Source organism: Lontra canadensis, unplaced genomic scaffold (assembly GCF_010015895.1).
Source record: "Lontra canadensis isolate GAN:19392208 unplaced genomic scaffold, GSC_riverotter_1.0 scaffold2, whole genome shotgun sequence".
Classification (NCBI taxonomy): domain Eukaryota; kingdom Metazoa; phylum Chordata; class Mammalia; order Carnivora; family Mustelidae; genus Lontra; species Lontra canadensis.
The window spans coordinates 52436885-52450720 of NW_022630996.1; the positions used below are offsets into that span (position 1 = coordinate 52436885).

Consider the following 13836-nt stretch of genomic DNA (forward strand, 5'->3'; position numbering starts at 1 on the left):
CTGCAGGGTATTTACACAAGATTACTTTTAATTATGAAATTAATATCTGTTTATCTAGAATATATAGTGGTAAGTGAGTATACACATGAGCAGAATTCTTTAGTAAAAAGAAATCATCTTAATTTGATACATGAAAAGGAAGAAAAAAAATCACTTGTTTCTAGGGGGGAAGAAAAGGCGTCATCCAGACCTCGGTTTCACCCCCTTTGAAACAAATTGAATGAAAACTTGGCACCTTCTCTAGAATTTGTTTCTAGCCCTGCCAAGTAGACTCAAGATGTGTTGCTTTATTTCACAGTTTTTATGTTTTAGTGAACAAGATGCAGTATTCAATTCAGTACGAAGAGGCAAATGTGGAAAAAGAGCAGGTTTTTTTTTGTTGTTTTTTTGTTTATTTCATTTTGGTGGAGCGTTATCGCTTCTAGGTTCAGAAATCATCATTGCCATGAGAAAGAGAAAGATGAAGTCAGTATCAGTGCTTCGTTTTGTTTTGTTTCTGAAATAAGATGTGGCAAATAAAACAGTCCCACTGCAAATATACTTCAGTCTAGGAAATGCATATTCCTACCAAAGTTCTCTGTAAAACAAAGTGTCATACATTCGCATCCCTTCTCCTATCAGCTTACGTACAATAGACAAAGGGAGAATGATATCTAGGATACATTTATAATATCTAGGATACATTTATAATATAAGTGCCACTTTGGAAACCTCAAAGCAAATGAATAAGTATTAATTCCAAAAACACAGTATGGCCTTGCACTCTTCACACATCTCCGTCAGTGGAAATGAGCAGAAAATTCAAAAAAATTAAAAATCGGCCACTCAGAATATCAAAAAGCATTGTGTATTAGCAAGTTTCATAGTCCTCATAATCAAAAGGGTATTTTGTCACCAGGCAAACAAACAAACAAGAAGTCTCACTGATTAATTATTTTCATTTCTCAATTTGTTGTTACAGCAGCTGTAGAGTAATGGTGGATTGAACATTGCCTCAGCTGTCCTTGGCATTTCTCTCACTCAGCCTCACTGGTCCTCCATATTGGTTTAGACAACAACAATGCCTCTCATTGTCTGTAATGCTGGGCTTGGAACTTAATCTAGTACAAGAAACCATCCTTGGCCACTCTGATGTAATTCGGGTCTCTTTGGAATAGTGTTTTTTACTTTACTTTTTTTTTCTCCAAAGTCTATTAAGCCATTTCTTCCTCTGCCCAAACAAGTGAGATCACGAATTATGAATTCTGTTTCTTCATTTTGCCCCAGTAGTGGCTTGCAGTGTATTCTAAGTAGGAGCCAGTCCTTAAAATTTATGCCGGAACATTGACCAGACTTCTTAGGCCCGACCTCTTTTGTAACACATCAGAAATTTGTAGCTGGTTATACAGACACTAATGCGTGTCCTTCCTAATGGTTTCCTATAAACAAAGATAGACTGATGATTTAATTTGATCATGTTTAAAGACATGTTTAAACAATAACTGATTAATGTTCATGTTTACTTTATCTTTTATATTGACATTTAGAGTAATCATTTAAGTGTCCTCGAAAGGTTTACATAAATATGACAAGATTTTGGACTTAAAAACTCATTGAAAGATAGGTAAATGCAAAAAAGGAAATCATGGAAAAAGTGATCAAATATCTTACTGTTTCTGTTTGTTTGTTTGTTTTTCTTTTTACTGATCAGTGTGATGGAGTACAAATAGATTTAATAAACATCTCCCTGGAAGGAATTGCTATTTTGAATATACCAAGCATGCATGGTGGATCCAATCTTTGGGGAGAGTCTAAGAAAAGACGAAGCCATCGCCGCATAGAGAAAAAAGGGTCTGACAAAAGGACCACACTCACAGATGCGAAAGAATTGAAGTTTGCAAGTCAGGGTAAGTTTTCTCACATTTAATTGTGTTAACTTGTTTCTTTATTTGCTTTCAAAGGCTACTTTAAAAGAGTTTTCTGTTGCACCGTGGTTTATATGGTCTATATATTTATGCAGTTATATTTTTCATAGTATCAGATATGTATGTGCAATTAAATTATATCATATTCTAAAATCGAATATAATGTGGCTATATTTTTTATGGGTTTTTTCCCCCTTTATTCTCCCTTTTCAGATTTCATTCTGTTTATCCTCCTTCCCAAAGAAAACCAAATATGTGTGGGTATTTAGTGGATAATATTATAATATATTGCACATTAAGTTCTGAAATGTGATCATCTTGATCAGGATGTTTGAGTTGTTGTAACAAGGGCCTTGTTAAGGCTTTTCTGATGTTGTGTTGCAAGATTTTTTATTCTTGGCTGGGACATCAAAGCTATCTTACATTAAGCTGTTGTTCTAAGTACTGTGTAGAATGACATGTTTAAATGCCCCCATAAGACATTTTGGTCATCTGCGGCTATTCTTCCAGAAATTTTATAACAGTAATGAGGAGACCTGGGAAACAGATAAAAAAATACTAGCAAAATGGGAGAGAAAACCTATGGATCAGAATTTTCAATTGCATTGTAATGTAGGTCACATTTGGGCATGACAATCAAGTATTGTTGATAGATTTTTATAGATAAAGGTATCAAATTGGTAGTATTTTAACAGTCATACCCCAATAATTTATGTCTATTTCTTTTACTTTTCAGAATCTACCTAATTAGTACTATTGATGACATTCAGATAGCCAAGAAAGCATCTTGGCCAGCTCAGTGTAGCCAAGAAAAAGTATGGAGAGTTTGACCCCTTATGGGCCCAAGAAAAATAAATAAATATATTTTAAAAAATAAATAAAATGTGAAGATGGTTGATAGGCTTGATAGTGGTAGGAAACCGCTTTATCTTTCAGTATCTTCTGTGTCTTCAGGTATCTGATTCAAGTTCTCAAAGCCAACAGTTACTTCTGTTACATGGAATATAGTGACCATGAGGGTGACAAAGATTGACAGAAAAAATATTAGTTATTATTCTCTTGAAAGAAGTGCTTATTACAATGTGTCAATGACAGGAGCTTTTGAAGCCCCTTAAATATATAGGTGATCTTAAAGAGGTAAATTCTAAAGAGTCATGTAACTTAGTACAAGCAAATTTATACCAACTTAATTAAAATGCTTCATACTCAGAATGAATATAACTATAATGGAGAAAAAAGGTTTTTTTGAAGGAGAAATATGTAGAAGAAAGGAGTACGTTTGTGCCATATGGATTTTAAAATGAAGAGAATTACATATAATTATTATTTCCTAGGAGTTATTGACATTAATGTTATATTTATGTTTAAATGTAAGATTAATAGCTTTCTAAGAAGATTAGTAAAACATAGTAATATAGTCCGTATAATTAAAAAAAGAGCTTTATACATATCTATAACAATTTCCAGTTTTTTACGTGGTAACTACATACTAATACTTGGCATGTCCTTTGCATGTTGATATTCTATATATAAATCTGACTTACTCTCCATGTTCAGCTGCCAGGTGTGTTCCCCTGTTGAGGTATTGAATTTGATAGGACTTAACGATTATGCTGAACAAGGAGGGTGTCTATACAACCCCTATGGAGCTTCCTGCAGGCTTGCTTTTGCTAGCGTCACTCATGACCCTCTGTAGGCTTTTTTCAGTAATAACACATTTTAAATAAAGCACAGACAGGTCAGCCAGAAGTGTTGTCATACACTGTCATTGCCTATAACTGTACAAAAAGACCTCTCTTCCCATTCTGTCTTCTTACTTAATGTTGTGGAACTATTAGGACTAAGTCTCCAAAAATTTGGTAAAGGAGAAAGTGGGAACCTGTAGGGTTTGTGACAGCAATACACTTTTTCTCAATACAAAGGTAGGGAAAAAGAGTAGAAATCAGAGTTCATGGAGGTCATTGTATGAACAGAAGTATGTTTATAACTGATTTGATTCAACTCTTTGTTCCCTCTTTTGAAGCAGATGGTGCTAGTAGTTTGAGTGTAGTTTTATTTCAAGATAAGGACAATTTCATCACTAAAAATAACCTTACCAGCTGAATATTAAAAATAGATTATATTATATACATAATATAGTATATATAATATATATTAATATGTAATATAATATATTAACCAGTATTCCCTTTTTATTAATTTTATGTAGTTTTTTTCATATTAAAGAATTTGGCCAAAGAATAACCAGAAGTATCTCAAAATGTTTCTAAGATTTGATTGCAAATTTATTCTCTTAGCCCGTAAATGTTATACTTACTAGTCAAGAAGTGAAATTTACTACTTAAAATACCTGCATAGATCCTCTTCCTAAATAGTACATACTTCTGTCATTTGATTCTGTCTTCAATATCTTGACATAAAAACAATAGTATTAAATGTAAGAGTCAATCAGTATTTTAAATCTAAATATATTTTCAAATTCACATAAAATGATTATAGGTATTGACTTTAGAATGAATTATGAAAAATACAGTTCTTGTTCAACATGTTTCTTTAGCCCAGACTTTTGTTAATATTTTTCACTCTTAGAAAATATGTAAATAAAGGAATAAAAGACTTTATAAATACAATTTCCTTTTCAGGAAGTACTTTCTTAAAATATTAACAAACAACTTTTCTGATATGCCACTGCAAAAAATTTGAAGTTCAAACTAAATTTTTACCATATTAAAGTGGATGCTTATTTCCATAAACATTAGAAAGCATTTAGTGGGGGACAGAGTAGGGGAAACATACATAACTAGATTTTTATAATAAAGATAAACTATTTTATTTAGTAGAAGCATTTAAATTAAGAAATAAGTTTACAGGGTTTTTTGTTTTTTTGTTTTTTGTTTTTTGTAACTTAAATATATGTCATAGACCAAAGGTACGTGATCAGGTTTTAGAGCATTAAATCCTCATCTATATTATGCTGTACATAAGCTGTGTGTGTATGTGTACTGTGTTTTGTTTTTCAATTTATAATCTTAACCTCAATTTTATTTTTGAAATAAATCCATTTGAGCAAAAATAAGGTAAAAACCAAACTGAATAATAATGTAGGAGGTATTTGAATAAGGCAAAGACTGTGAAGGGGGACAAGAAAGAGTAAAGTTTAGAAAGTCACACTAAGCTGATGTGACAGCTTTCAACACTTCCTCTCATACAGCCTTAACTTTGAACATTTATTGTGAACATGCCTTTTCTTCTTCAACCTCTTGCGTACAATTTATTGTATATCAGTTTCCCAAGAACAAGCTTTTCTGTAGACTTTATGCTGCCCATGCTTCTCCCACTCCCAAATTGACATTTGTGTCCTGTGCTAGGGAAGACTAAAACTTCTAAGGATTCTCCTTAGTAGCCAGAGAGATGATGCATCTGACTATCAGGGAATCTCTCTATATCAAATGACTTTGTTATTATTTTGTCTTTTGAAAACTTGGAGGTAGTAAGAAGAGGAAAAGGCAGTCAAAGCCAGATTTATCAAAGAGAATAAATGAGTTGATATATGTGAAAACTTGGCAAAGCTTGAATTTCTTTTGCCTCTGAAGATAAATAACGTTATTAGCTCTTATGTCTCGGTCTTTACAATGGGGATGGTAAATTCTGGAAGAGTTGAGATTCATCTCCCTGCTCTGTACGTTGTATTACCTGGATAAGGATACAAATAGCACTTAAATAGTAAGACCCTGACTTTCTGTGCCTTGTAGAAGTTGTACTTCTCTGAAAGTTGATTGTAAGGACATTTGTTATCCATTATTATCAATTTTTCTAGACATCTCTACGGGTTATTTGGGGTAATTTAGAAGGCAATGTTTTAAGTTGTCTAAATATAAACTGCAACATTCATTTTAGAACTGTAGATGATGTATTTGGCATTCAAACACCGGCAAGCAGAACAATTTCCAAGCATTTAAATTCAGTGATTAAATCAATTATATTTAGAAATAAGAAAATGATTTCATGCTGCATTATTATACCTGGATCTTAAAATTGTTGAAAAAAGATTATGGCACTTGAGATGTTATATTTCACAAAAATATATGTCATATACTAATACCATGATAATTTTATTGGTTGAAAATAGATAGATCCAAACATTTGCTATCTAGTAACCTTTAAGGAGATGTCTCGAATGAGTTCCTCAGTGTATGTTTTCCAACTACCTCCTTTGAAAATTTCCAGCAGTGGCTAATGTAAATAATATCACATACGTAATAAAACTATCTAAATATCAAAGTTTCTGTTTGCAGTCGAATATTGAATCATACACCTGGATGTCTTAATGTGATCATTGTCTATTTTTGCAAAAGGCATACCTTTAAAGTATAAGACAGTAATAAACAATTAAGGGATACAAAATGTATTTCTTATATGTAAAAGTAGATAATGCATTTTTGAAATATAAGGCAATGTACTCTTGTCTTTGGCCTACCTCAAACAATCATGAAATTCCTATTTGTCATGGCAGTATAAGACTACAGAGAAACTGCTAGCCTCCTAAAAATTTGGAAATCAGAAACCATAACTATGCATAAATTATTATTTATGGATGATTGAAACATCAGATGGCAGTCTTTAGCACTAGCATCATTGCTCTTTTTCCCATGTTCAAAAGTCAGATTTTCAAAATCTGACAAGCAGTATTCTAGAAACAAAGTCTGACATGTAGTATAATTCTGGAACTTATAGTAAAATTGGTAAGTCCACAAAATCATTTCGATATAAACAGACAAGCAATCATTTAAACAGTACACTGGTGTTTTCTAATACATAAATGAGATCATTGCCAATAAGGGTTTATTCTGGAAAATAGATTGAAATAGGAAAATGGAAAAAATACAAATAATAGGAGGTAGGAAAAGGCAGAACAAGGAGCAACTTGCTTCTACCTAATGAACCTGGGAAAACTTGAAACAAATTAGATTTTTGTAGCAGTTGCATTTTGAAAAATATATGAGCTGGCAGTCAATCTAGTGAATGCAAAAGAAGGAAAGGGGATTTGTTTATTTGAGGTTTTAAATCAAAGCTCAGCTGTTACCTTCTCTGACTTCTGAGGCTGAATACCTTCTTTATTTTCAAATGCTAATGCTATTCTGATACCCGTCTACATTTCTAGCTATTGATTTTAATTGCAACTTCAGAGAAAGATGGAAAATATAAATGCTCTAATGGGTCATTTTCTCTATGATGTTGATGTCTAATATCAGTGATAAAAGGACCATCTTACTTGTTTCTGTGACATAGTATCCAATCCTGAGTCTTTCGAAAGTAATAGCAGGTCATCTACCTAGGCTAAAGTTGCATTATAATTCTAAGTAAATTTAACTTATGCAGTGGTGGAAATAAAAAATATATTTCCAAGTTAAATAAATATTGACTGATTATATAAGCCTCAACTAATTAAATAATACTTGTAGAATTTGCTTTCAGATTAGTGACATGAAGTTCCCATATGTGATGCCATTCTTAGAAGTTTCCTAAATATAAAGTTCTACAGTAACCTTGCCAGTTGACAATGATAATTTAAAGCCCATGTAATAGATATGCCCCAGGGAACTTAAAATAATTTTCTTATAATCAGGATATATGGCACTAAGGGTGAATTTTTAAAGAATAGTAAACATGAAAGAACTATCAAAAAGATATAAAACCTTCAACAAAAATTGTTAAACATGGGTCATGTTTCCTTTTTTTCCCCTGTTGGCATTAAAAATCATATTTTCTTTTTAATCAAGATACAAAATAATAACCAAGAAAAACTAATCTCATTGAGAATGAAATTTCAATTGCACCATCTTATGGTATGACACCTTATGTAAGGACTTCAAGTCATACAGGAGAGATATTAGACCTGTATGTTGCCTTTCTTTCTGTATAAGTATTTTTTCTACTTTTTTCATGGATATGAGGAAACCACAACAATCTATCAACTGGTTCTCCTTGCACTCATTCATTTAACTACCAAAGGGTAGCATGGGGGTCCCGTTAGGGAGGAAAGAGACCTTTTTCTTGAAAAGAGCCAAATTCCACCACTTACATTATTATCTTTGAGCTGTATGAATTTGAGTTAACCAAAGCAAATCACCACTGGATTTCCATTGCCATGAATTTATATAGATCATCTTTCCCTCCATTCTGGGTAATTATTCTTCTGGCTTAATAAAAATAGTTCTGTTCTGCTTTTGGTGAACTGTGGATTTATAAACTTAAGGGTTTTTTTGGTGTCTATTTTAGGCAGTGTCCATTGGCTGCTGTATAGTTAAAACTATTAATCAGAGCAAGGTAAAAATTGAGGCCTAAATGTTATAAGGTGACAGTCATTTGAAATAAGACTAATAATCTCCATAGATAAACATGTCTAATTTAAATGAGCTCTAGGGAGTTTTTTTAGAAAGTTCAAATGCTTGATGAATGCTGCACTGTTATTCTAATTATCTCGTAATATGGCATAAAATAACAATCTCATTTCATCCTTTTATTTACAAAGCTGCCCCCATTGTCATTGTATTTTACCTGTTCAAGCTCTGAAAGATTGCTCCTCGTTGAGAGATTCATTAAGAGAGAATAATTATATTATATTTCACAGATTGGCTGAAAGAAAATGTATCTTTGAACAATTTCATTTCCCTGAACAGTTGTTCATTTCAAGGTGGAAGACAGGTCTATTAAGTACCTTCCCCCCTTTTTAAACATGTCAAAGCTAACCATTAATACTGAAATTAGTAATTTGGTTCTGATTTAATGAAAGAATCAGCTGCTATTTGTAGAACTCAGTTTCTGTGGCTGAGAAAAACATAGTGTTTTCAAAATACTGAATAACAAAATATATTTAAGAATCTTTTTATGCACAATGATTTAAATTCATGTCTTTTCTGTTAGTTAAAGCTCTTAGCCTTAGCATACTGACTTTTTTCCTTACTGATGATGCTTGAGAATATGTACTTCTCCATCCAAAAAACTACCTAAGATTTTTCTAAGTATGTGGCATTCAAATTTTCAGAGTATCTTGTTAGATGAATAGTAAGAGATAGAAAATCAACCAATATAATGAACATTTAGTTTTAAAATTTACTGCATGAAAGGTTCATGGGATTTGTGATTAAATGTCTTTTCAAAATGAAAAAGAGAGTCATGTACACAAGAATGTGACTTCAAAAAAATTAGGTCTGACACAGGTCACTTCATATTTAAACATTTCGGTGTTGTGCAAAAAGCTGTTCATGGTCATATGCAAGTAAATACCTTAACTCTTAATCTTAACACTCTATAGTAAATAATTAAGCAATAATGAAATAGTATATTCATCATTGATGGTTTTGCCAAGCTTTGCATACTTGCTTATAAGCACTTTCTTCCCTGAGAGTCCTTACATGATAGTCTTCTTAACACTGCTCTGCCAGCCCACGAAAAAGAAGTACTGGGAGATCTAGTGCGCAGAGTGGGAAGCCAGGAAAGGAGTCAACCCGTCTTTCACCCAGGATAAAAGTATAAAAAAATGTTATTTGAGTTTTAAAAGACAGTTATTTTATCACATTTAAATACCGATTTTAAACATGTGTAGGATTTGAAGAGCTCTCGAGATACGAAATGCATTAACTGTATCATTTTAGAAGGTTAACTAAAGTATGCTGATACATTAGCAGTGCTGTTTTGAGTCAGAGGTTGAGGCTGAGGTTTTGCACATTTTTGTAGTTAGCTGTTATTTCTGAATTCTTCATTAATGTGTTTTCTGGTGTTTTATTAATGAAACTTATTTCTTCTAAAGGAAGTCTATAAGGTCTTTATCTTGTCTTATTAAAATAGATCTGTTTAGATCACTGTTGCATTTTTTGCTTTTCATTTTTGCTATTTGGCTTCTGAATATTTTACATGTTACCTTTGTAAACTTTTCATCCAAATATTCATATTCATACAGAAGTCAGCAATTAGAAAGGAACTCTAGTAGTTGATTTCATTCTTGAAGAAGGGAATGAATATGGTATGGTAGATTTATGATAGATCCTAAAATTTAACTTCCTTTGCAAATCAAGAAACTATTCAGTTATTCAAGGTATTGCAAACAAACAAAATAAAATAAACACATTAGTTTAGGCAGAAAAGTTGAATTAAACTAAAAAACAATCTGACACTTTGAATCTCTCATGAAGGTTTAATAAATCAAGATATTTATTAGCAAGTATTCACAGAAAATGTCTTTATCAGGTGTTGTGACACAGTCTGTGCGTGTAAGTGCACATGTGTCTGTGTGGTGTGTATATGTGTGCATATATACTGAATTCATTTATGGGGAAAGAATAATGGGCATACAGATTACAAAATGATGCATGGTAGAAAAACATCAGTTGAACACAAATTATTTTGGAAGTTCGTGTCAGAAAACTAGGGAACCAAATAAAGCATTGCTTTAAGAGGAAAATAGGTTTTATTTTTGTTTTAATAGCAGAAGAGACAGTGATAGTACAAAATATTCTCTAAACATTTTCCGAGGGTAGTACAAAACATTATCTCAAGAGAAGAGGAGGATGAAAATAGGTAGAAGGAAATTTCCTTTTTTTTTGTCTTCCTTTCCTTTTCTTTTACTACATGTCATCCTTGGAGAATAATGCACTCTTCAGATTTCATCATTACTCTTCCTCTGTATGAGAAGGCCCACCCTAGAATGATCCTCCCTAGTAGCTGAACAACTTACTCCCTCGATTGGCCCCTGTAGCAAATTTATACCTACTCATGGATCAGAAAACAGTAGCTTCTGAAGAAGTGTAAGACAATTTTCTGACACTGTAATGACTTTGCGTGTATGATACATTTTTTTGTGTTTTTAAAATTGAGATAACACTTGACATACAGTATTGTGTAAGTTAAAGTTATACCACTTGTTGATTTGATACACTTATATAGTGCAATATAATTACCGCTGTTGAGTTAGCTAACACCTCTGTCACATTAAATAATTAAGATCCAATATTAACAACTTTGATGTTTGTAGGACATACTATTTACTATGCTATAGTGATTTTTCTTTCTCTGTCTTCCTATGATAAAAAAAAAAGTTATATTCCATGAGAAGAAAAGAAACGAATTAATATCAGGGCAGTTGTTGGTCTTACACAGAATTCTCATCTTCATCTAGGCTGTCTTCTTCCTATTTTCTTTTCAAGTCAGCAGCCTCTGAAAGGAAAAACTTTTGACATAGACATTGAAGGCCAGTGAGCTTCTCGAGGCTGGCTTTAGTTTCTAGCTTTCAATTCAATAAGTGCATGGCTATCACAAGTTCTTTGGTTAAAAAAAAGCGGGGGGGAGGATAAATTCATGAACTCAGACCAGTTATTAACTAGGTCAAGTCTGTTTCCTAACCTTTATAAATGAAGATAATCATACCTGATTTTTTTTTTTACCTTATAGAGTGATTTGTACATTTCAATATATTTCAAATAATTTACTGTAGAAATGTAAGATGGCCTTGTTATTACTTCATCAACTTAAAAATATGCACAAGACTATCCCTAGAATTAGTGTGAAGTACTTGTAACCTTTGGCCAGCATTTGTGAGAGAAGAGGCAAAGGTTAAGAGGTCATCCACCACCTATGGAACCAGTAACCTTTCTAAGAATGAATCCTACCACCACAAAATTATAAACAAATAGGATCTTTATTTCAGATCATGACCAGTGTTTCCTTTTCTGAAAAACTACATTACGAATAAGCAGTGGAGTTCTCAGTTCTTGAAATCTTTAAATGAGATCTGTTGAGAGATAAAATACTGACTGCATTCTGAGCCACCTTTGAGTTAAAAGTTATTTATCATCCCTTCCCAAGAAAGGCACAATTCCTGTTAGAATGTTTATACCAATAGAAGTTGATTAAAATACAACTTCTCAGGTGTTCGAATGAATGAAATATCAGTTAAGATGCTTGTCAGGTTAGTTTCTTCCTGTCTACTCATTTGTTACTTTCTTCCTCCTGGTGAATCATGGAATACATTGTTTATTTTCTGCATTCCCTTTGCTTGTACATCTATCATCTCTCACTTTCTTACAAAGGTTGTAAAATTGTGGTGGCCCTAGTCCTGATTTCTTGGGAGCCTCATAAGCCAATTGCCCATGACCACTTCCCACTAATTTTGCAGCAAAGACCAAGTCACCTTAGCAACCAGTCCAGATTGTGCTTGCCACTCTTAAATTTCTGTTTCCCTCTTGGCAATATAAAGCATTACTTGTGATTCACCATGATGTTTATCAGAGCCCTTTCTAAAGTAGGCTGTCTTGGAAAGCACAAGCTGCCTAACAAATTAATGGCCTTCTGAGGTGCTGCCTGCTGGGGTGAAAATAAATTGTAGAGGTGGACAGGGGACAGGTAATGGGCCCTAGCAAGACTGCACAACTCTTTTCAAACTGGCACTGACTGTGTGCCAATAGACATGGCGTTAACTGTCAACAAGGTCTATAGCCCTTGAAGATAGACTCCATAAGAAGGGAAAGTTGAAGGAGTTCTATGATTTTGTTTCAAGTTGAGTGCATCCTGCTTTTGAACAACTCTTCTGAGGCGGCAAAGATGTAGACTCAATGGCAAGTAATGCACAATTCTCAGGGAAGCTTTTGCATGGTTTCAAGACTGATTTTTTATTTTATTGTTCCTGCATGTGTTGTTTTATTGTTGATGGTAATGTTGATGCTACTACTTATAAATTAAAAAGGAAAAAATCTCACAGTTAAAGTGTGGGATATCTAGCTTCTCATAAAATGTAGAAAATATAATCATTGTTCATATTCTTTTGCCATCAGAGAATAAGTTTCAGTTTCTCAAATGTCCTTGCCTGCCCCTCCTAGACAAGCTACAGTAGATTATGTGTTTGAGAATAATATGTCCCTTCAAGAAGTGATTCTCTATTGTTCTGTTTCTATTATTGCCAGTGTCATGTCTTAAATCTAGCATTATCTCTTTGTAAACCCTTTATACGTATATATAAAATATGCATCTAATTCATAAATGATCAGTGAATAAACAGATCATGCTTTATTAACACTTTTTCCACTCAACTATTTTTTATTTTAATTTAATTTTTTTTCAGTGTTCCAAAATTCATTGTTTATGCACCATACCCCGTGCTCCATGCAAAATGTGCCCTATTTTCTCGACTAACTGATGGTTTCTGTCTTCATTCAGAATTGTGTGGGAAGGGCAAAACTTTAAAGATTGAACAAAATGATGCCTAACTCTTAAACTGAGCAAATTGATTACCCTCATTTTAAGTCTTTTTTTCCCTAAGGATAGTAGATAGGGGATTTTAAACCATTTCACAGTGTGCTATGTATATTTAATGGACAGATAACAAAGACCAATCATGTTAAGACTGAAATGTCAACATACACATCAGTCATTCATTCAGTAGCTTAGTATGTGTGCAGCCGATCTGCCTTGCGATTGCTTTCCTCACTCACTCCACTCTAGTCCAATTGGCCTTTTTGTTGCTAATCAAATACACCAAGCATGATACAACCTCAGAGTCTTTCTGGTGATATTCCCTGTCTTTGGAATGTTTTTACCTCAAATTTTCACATAGTTTCACATGGCTTCTCCCTTGCTTCTTTCAGGTCACTGTAAAAAAATGCTTTCCTGGGAGAGACTTTCCCTGACCGTTTTTCTAAAATGTCATGAATTCCCTTCCATCCCTTAATCCCTCTCACAAGCCCTACTTCTGAGTTCTATTGCTATGAATAAGTTCTGCTTTTTTTTAATTTTATATAAACAGAAAAATATAGCATATATTCATTTATGTCTGGCTTCTTTAATTTCATATTCTCATTACTTCATAGTATCCATTATATGAGTATACAGTTGTGGTGGTGGTGGTGTTTTCCCCCTCATGGAGCTATTATAAATTCTACCA

General features: G+C 33.0%; 1 protein-coding gene across 5 annotated transcripts in view; it reads left to right on the top strand.

Moving 5' to 3' along the window:
- DGKB (diacylglycerol kinase beta) overlaps window positions 1–13836 on the top strand; it is a 681931-nt gene that overhangs the window by 508707 nt on the left and 159388 nt on the right. For all 5 annotated transcript variants that reach the window (XM_032873966.1, XM_032873990.1, XM_032873985.1 and 2 more), the window contains one exon: window positions 1691–1886. In XM_032873966.1, the coding sequence (XP_032729857.1) occupies window positions 1691–1886 (196 nt within the window). The remainder of the gene's footprint in view (window positions 1–1690; window positions 1887–13836) is intronic.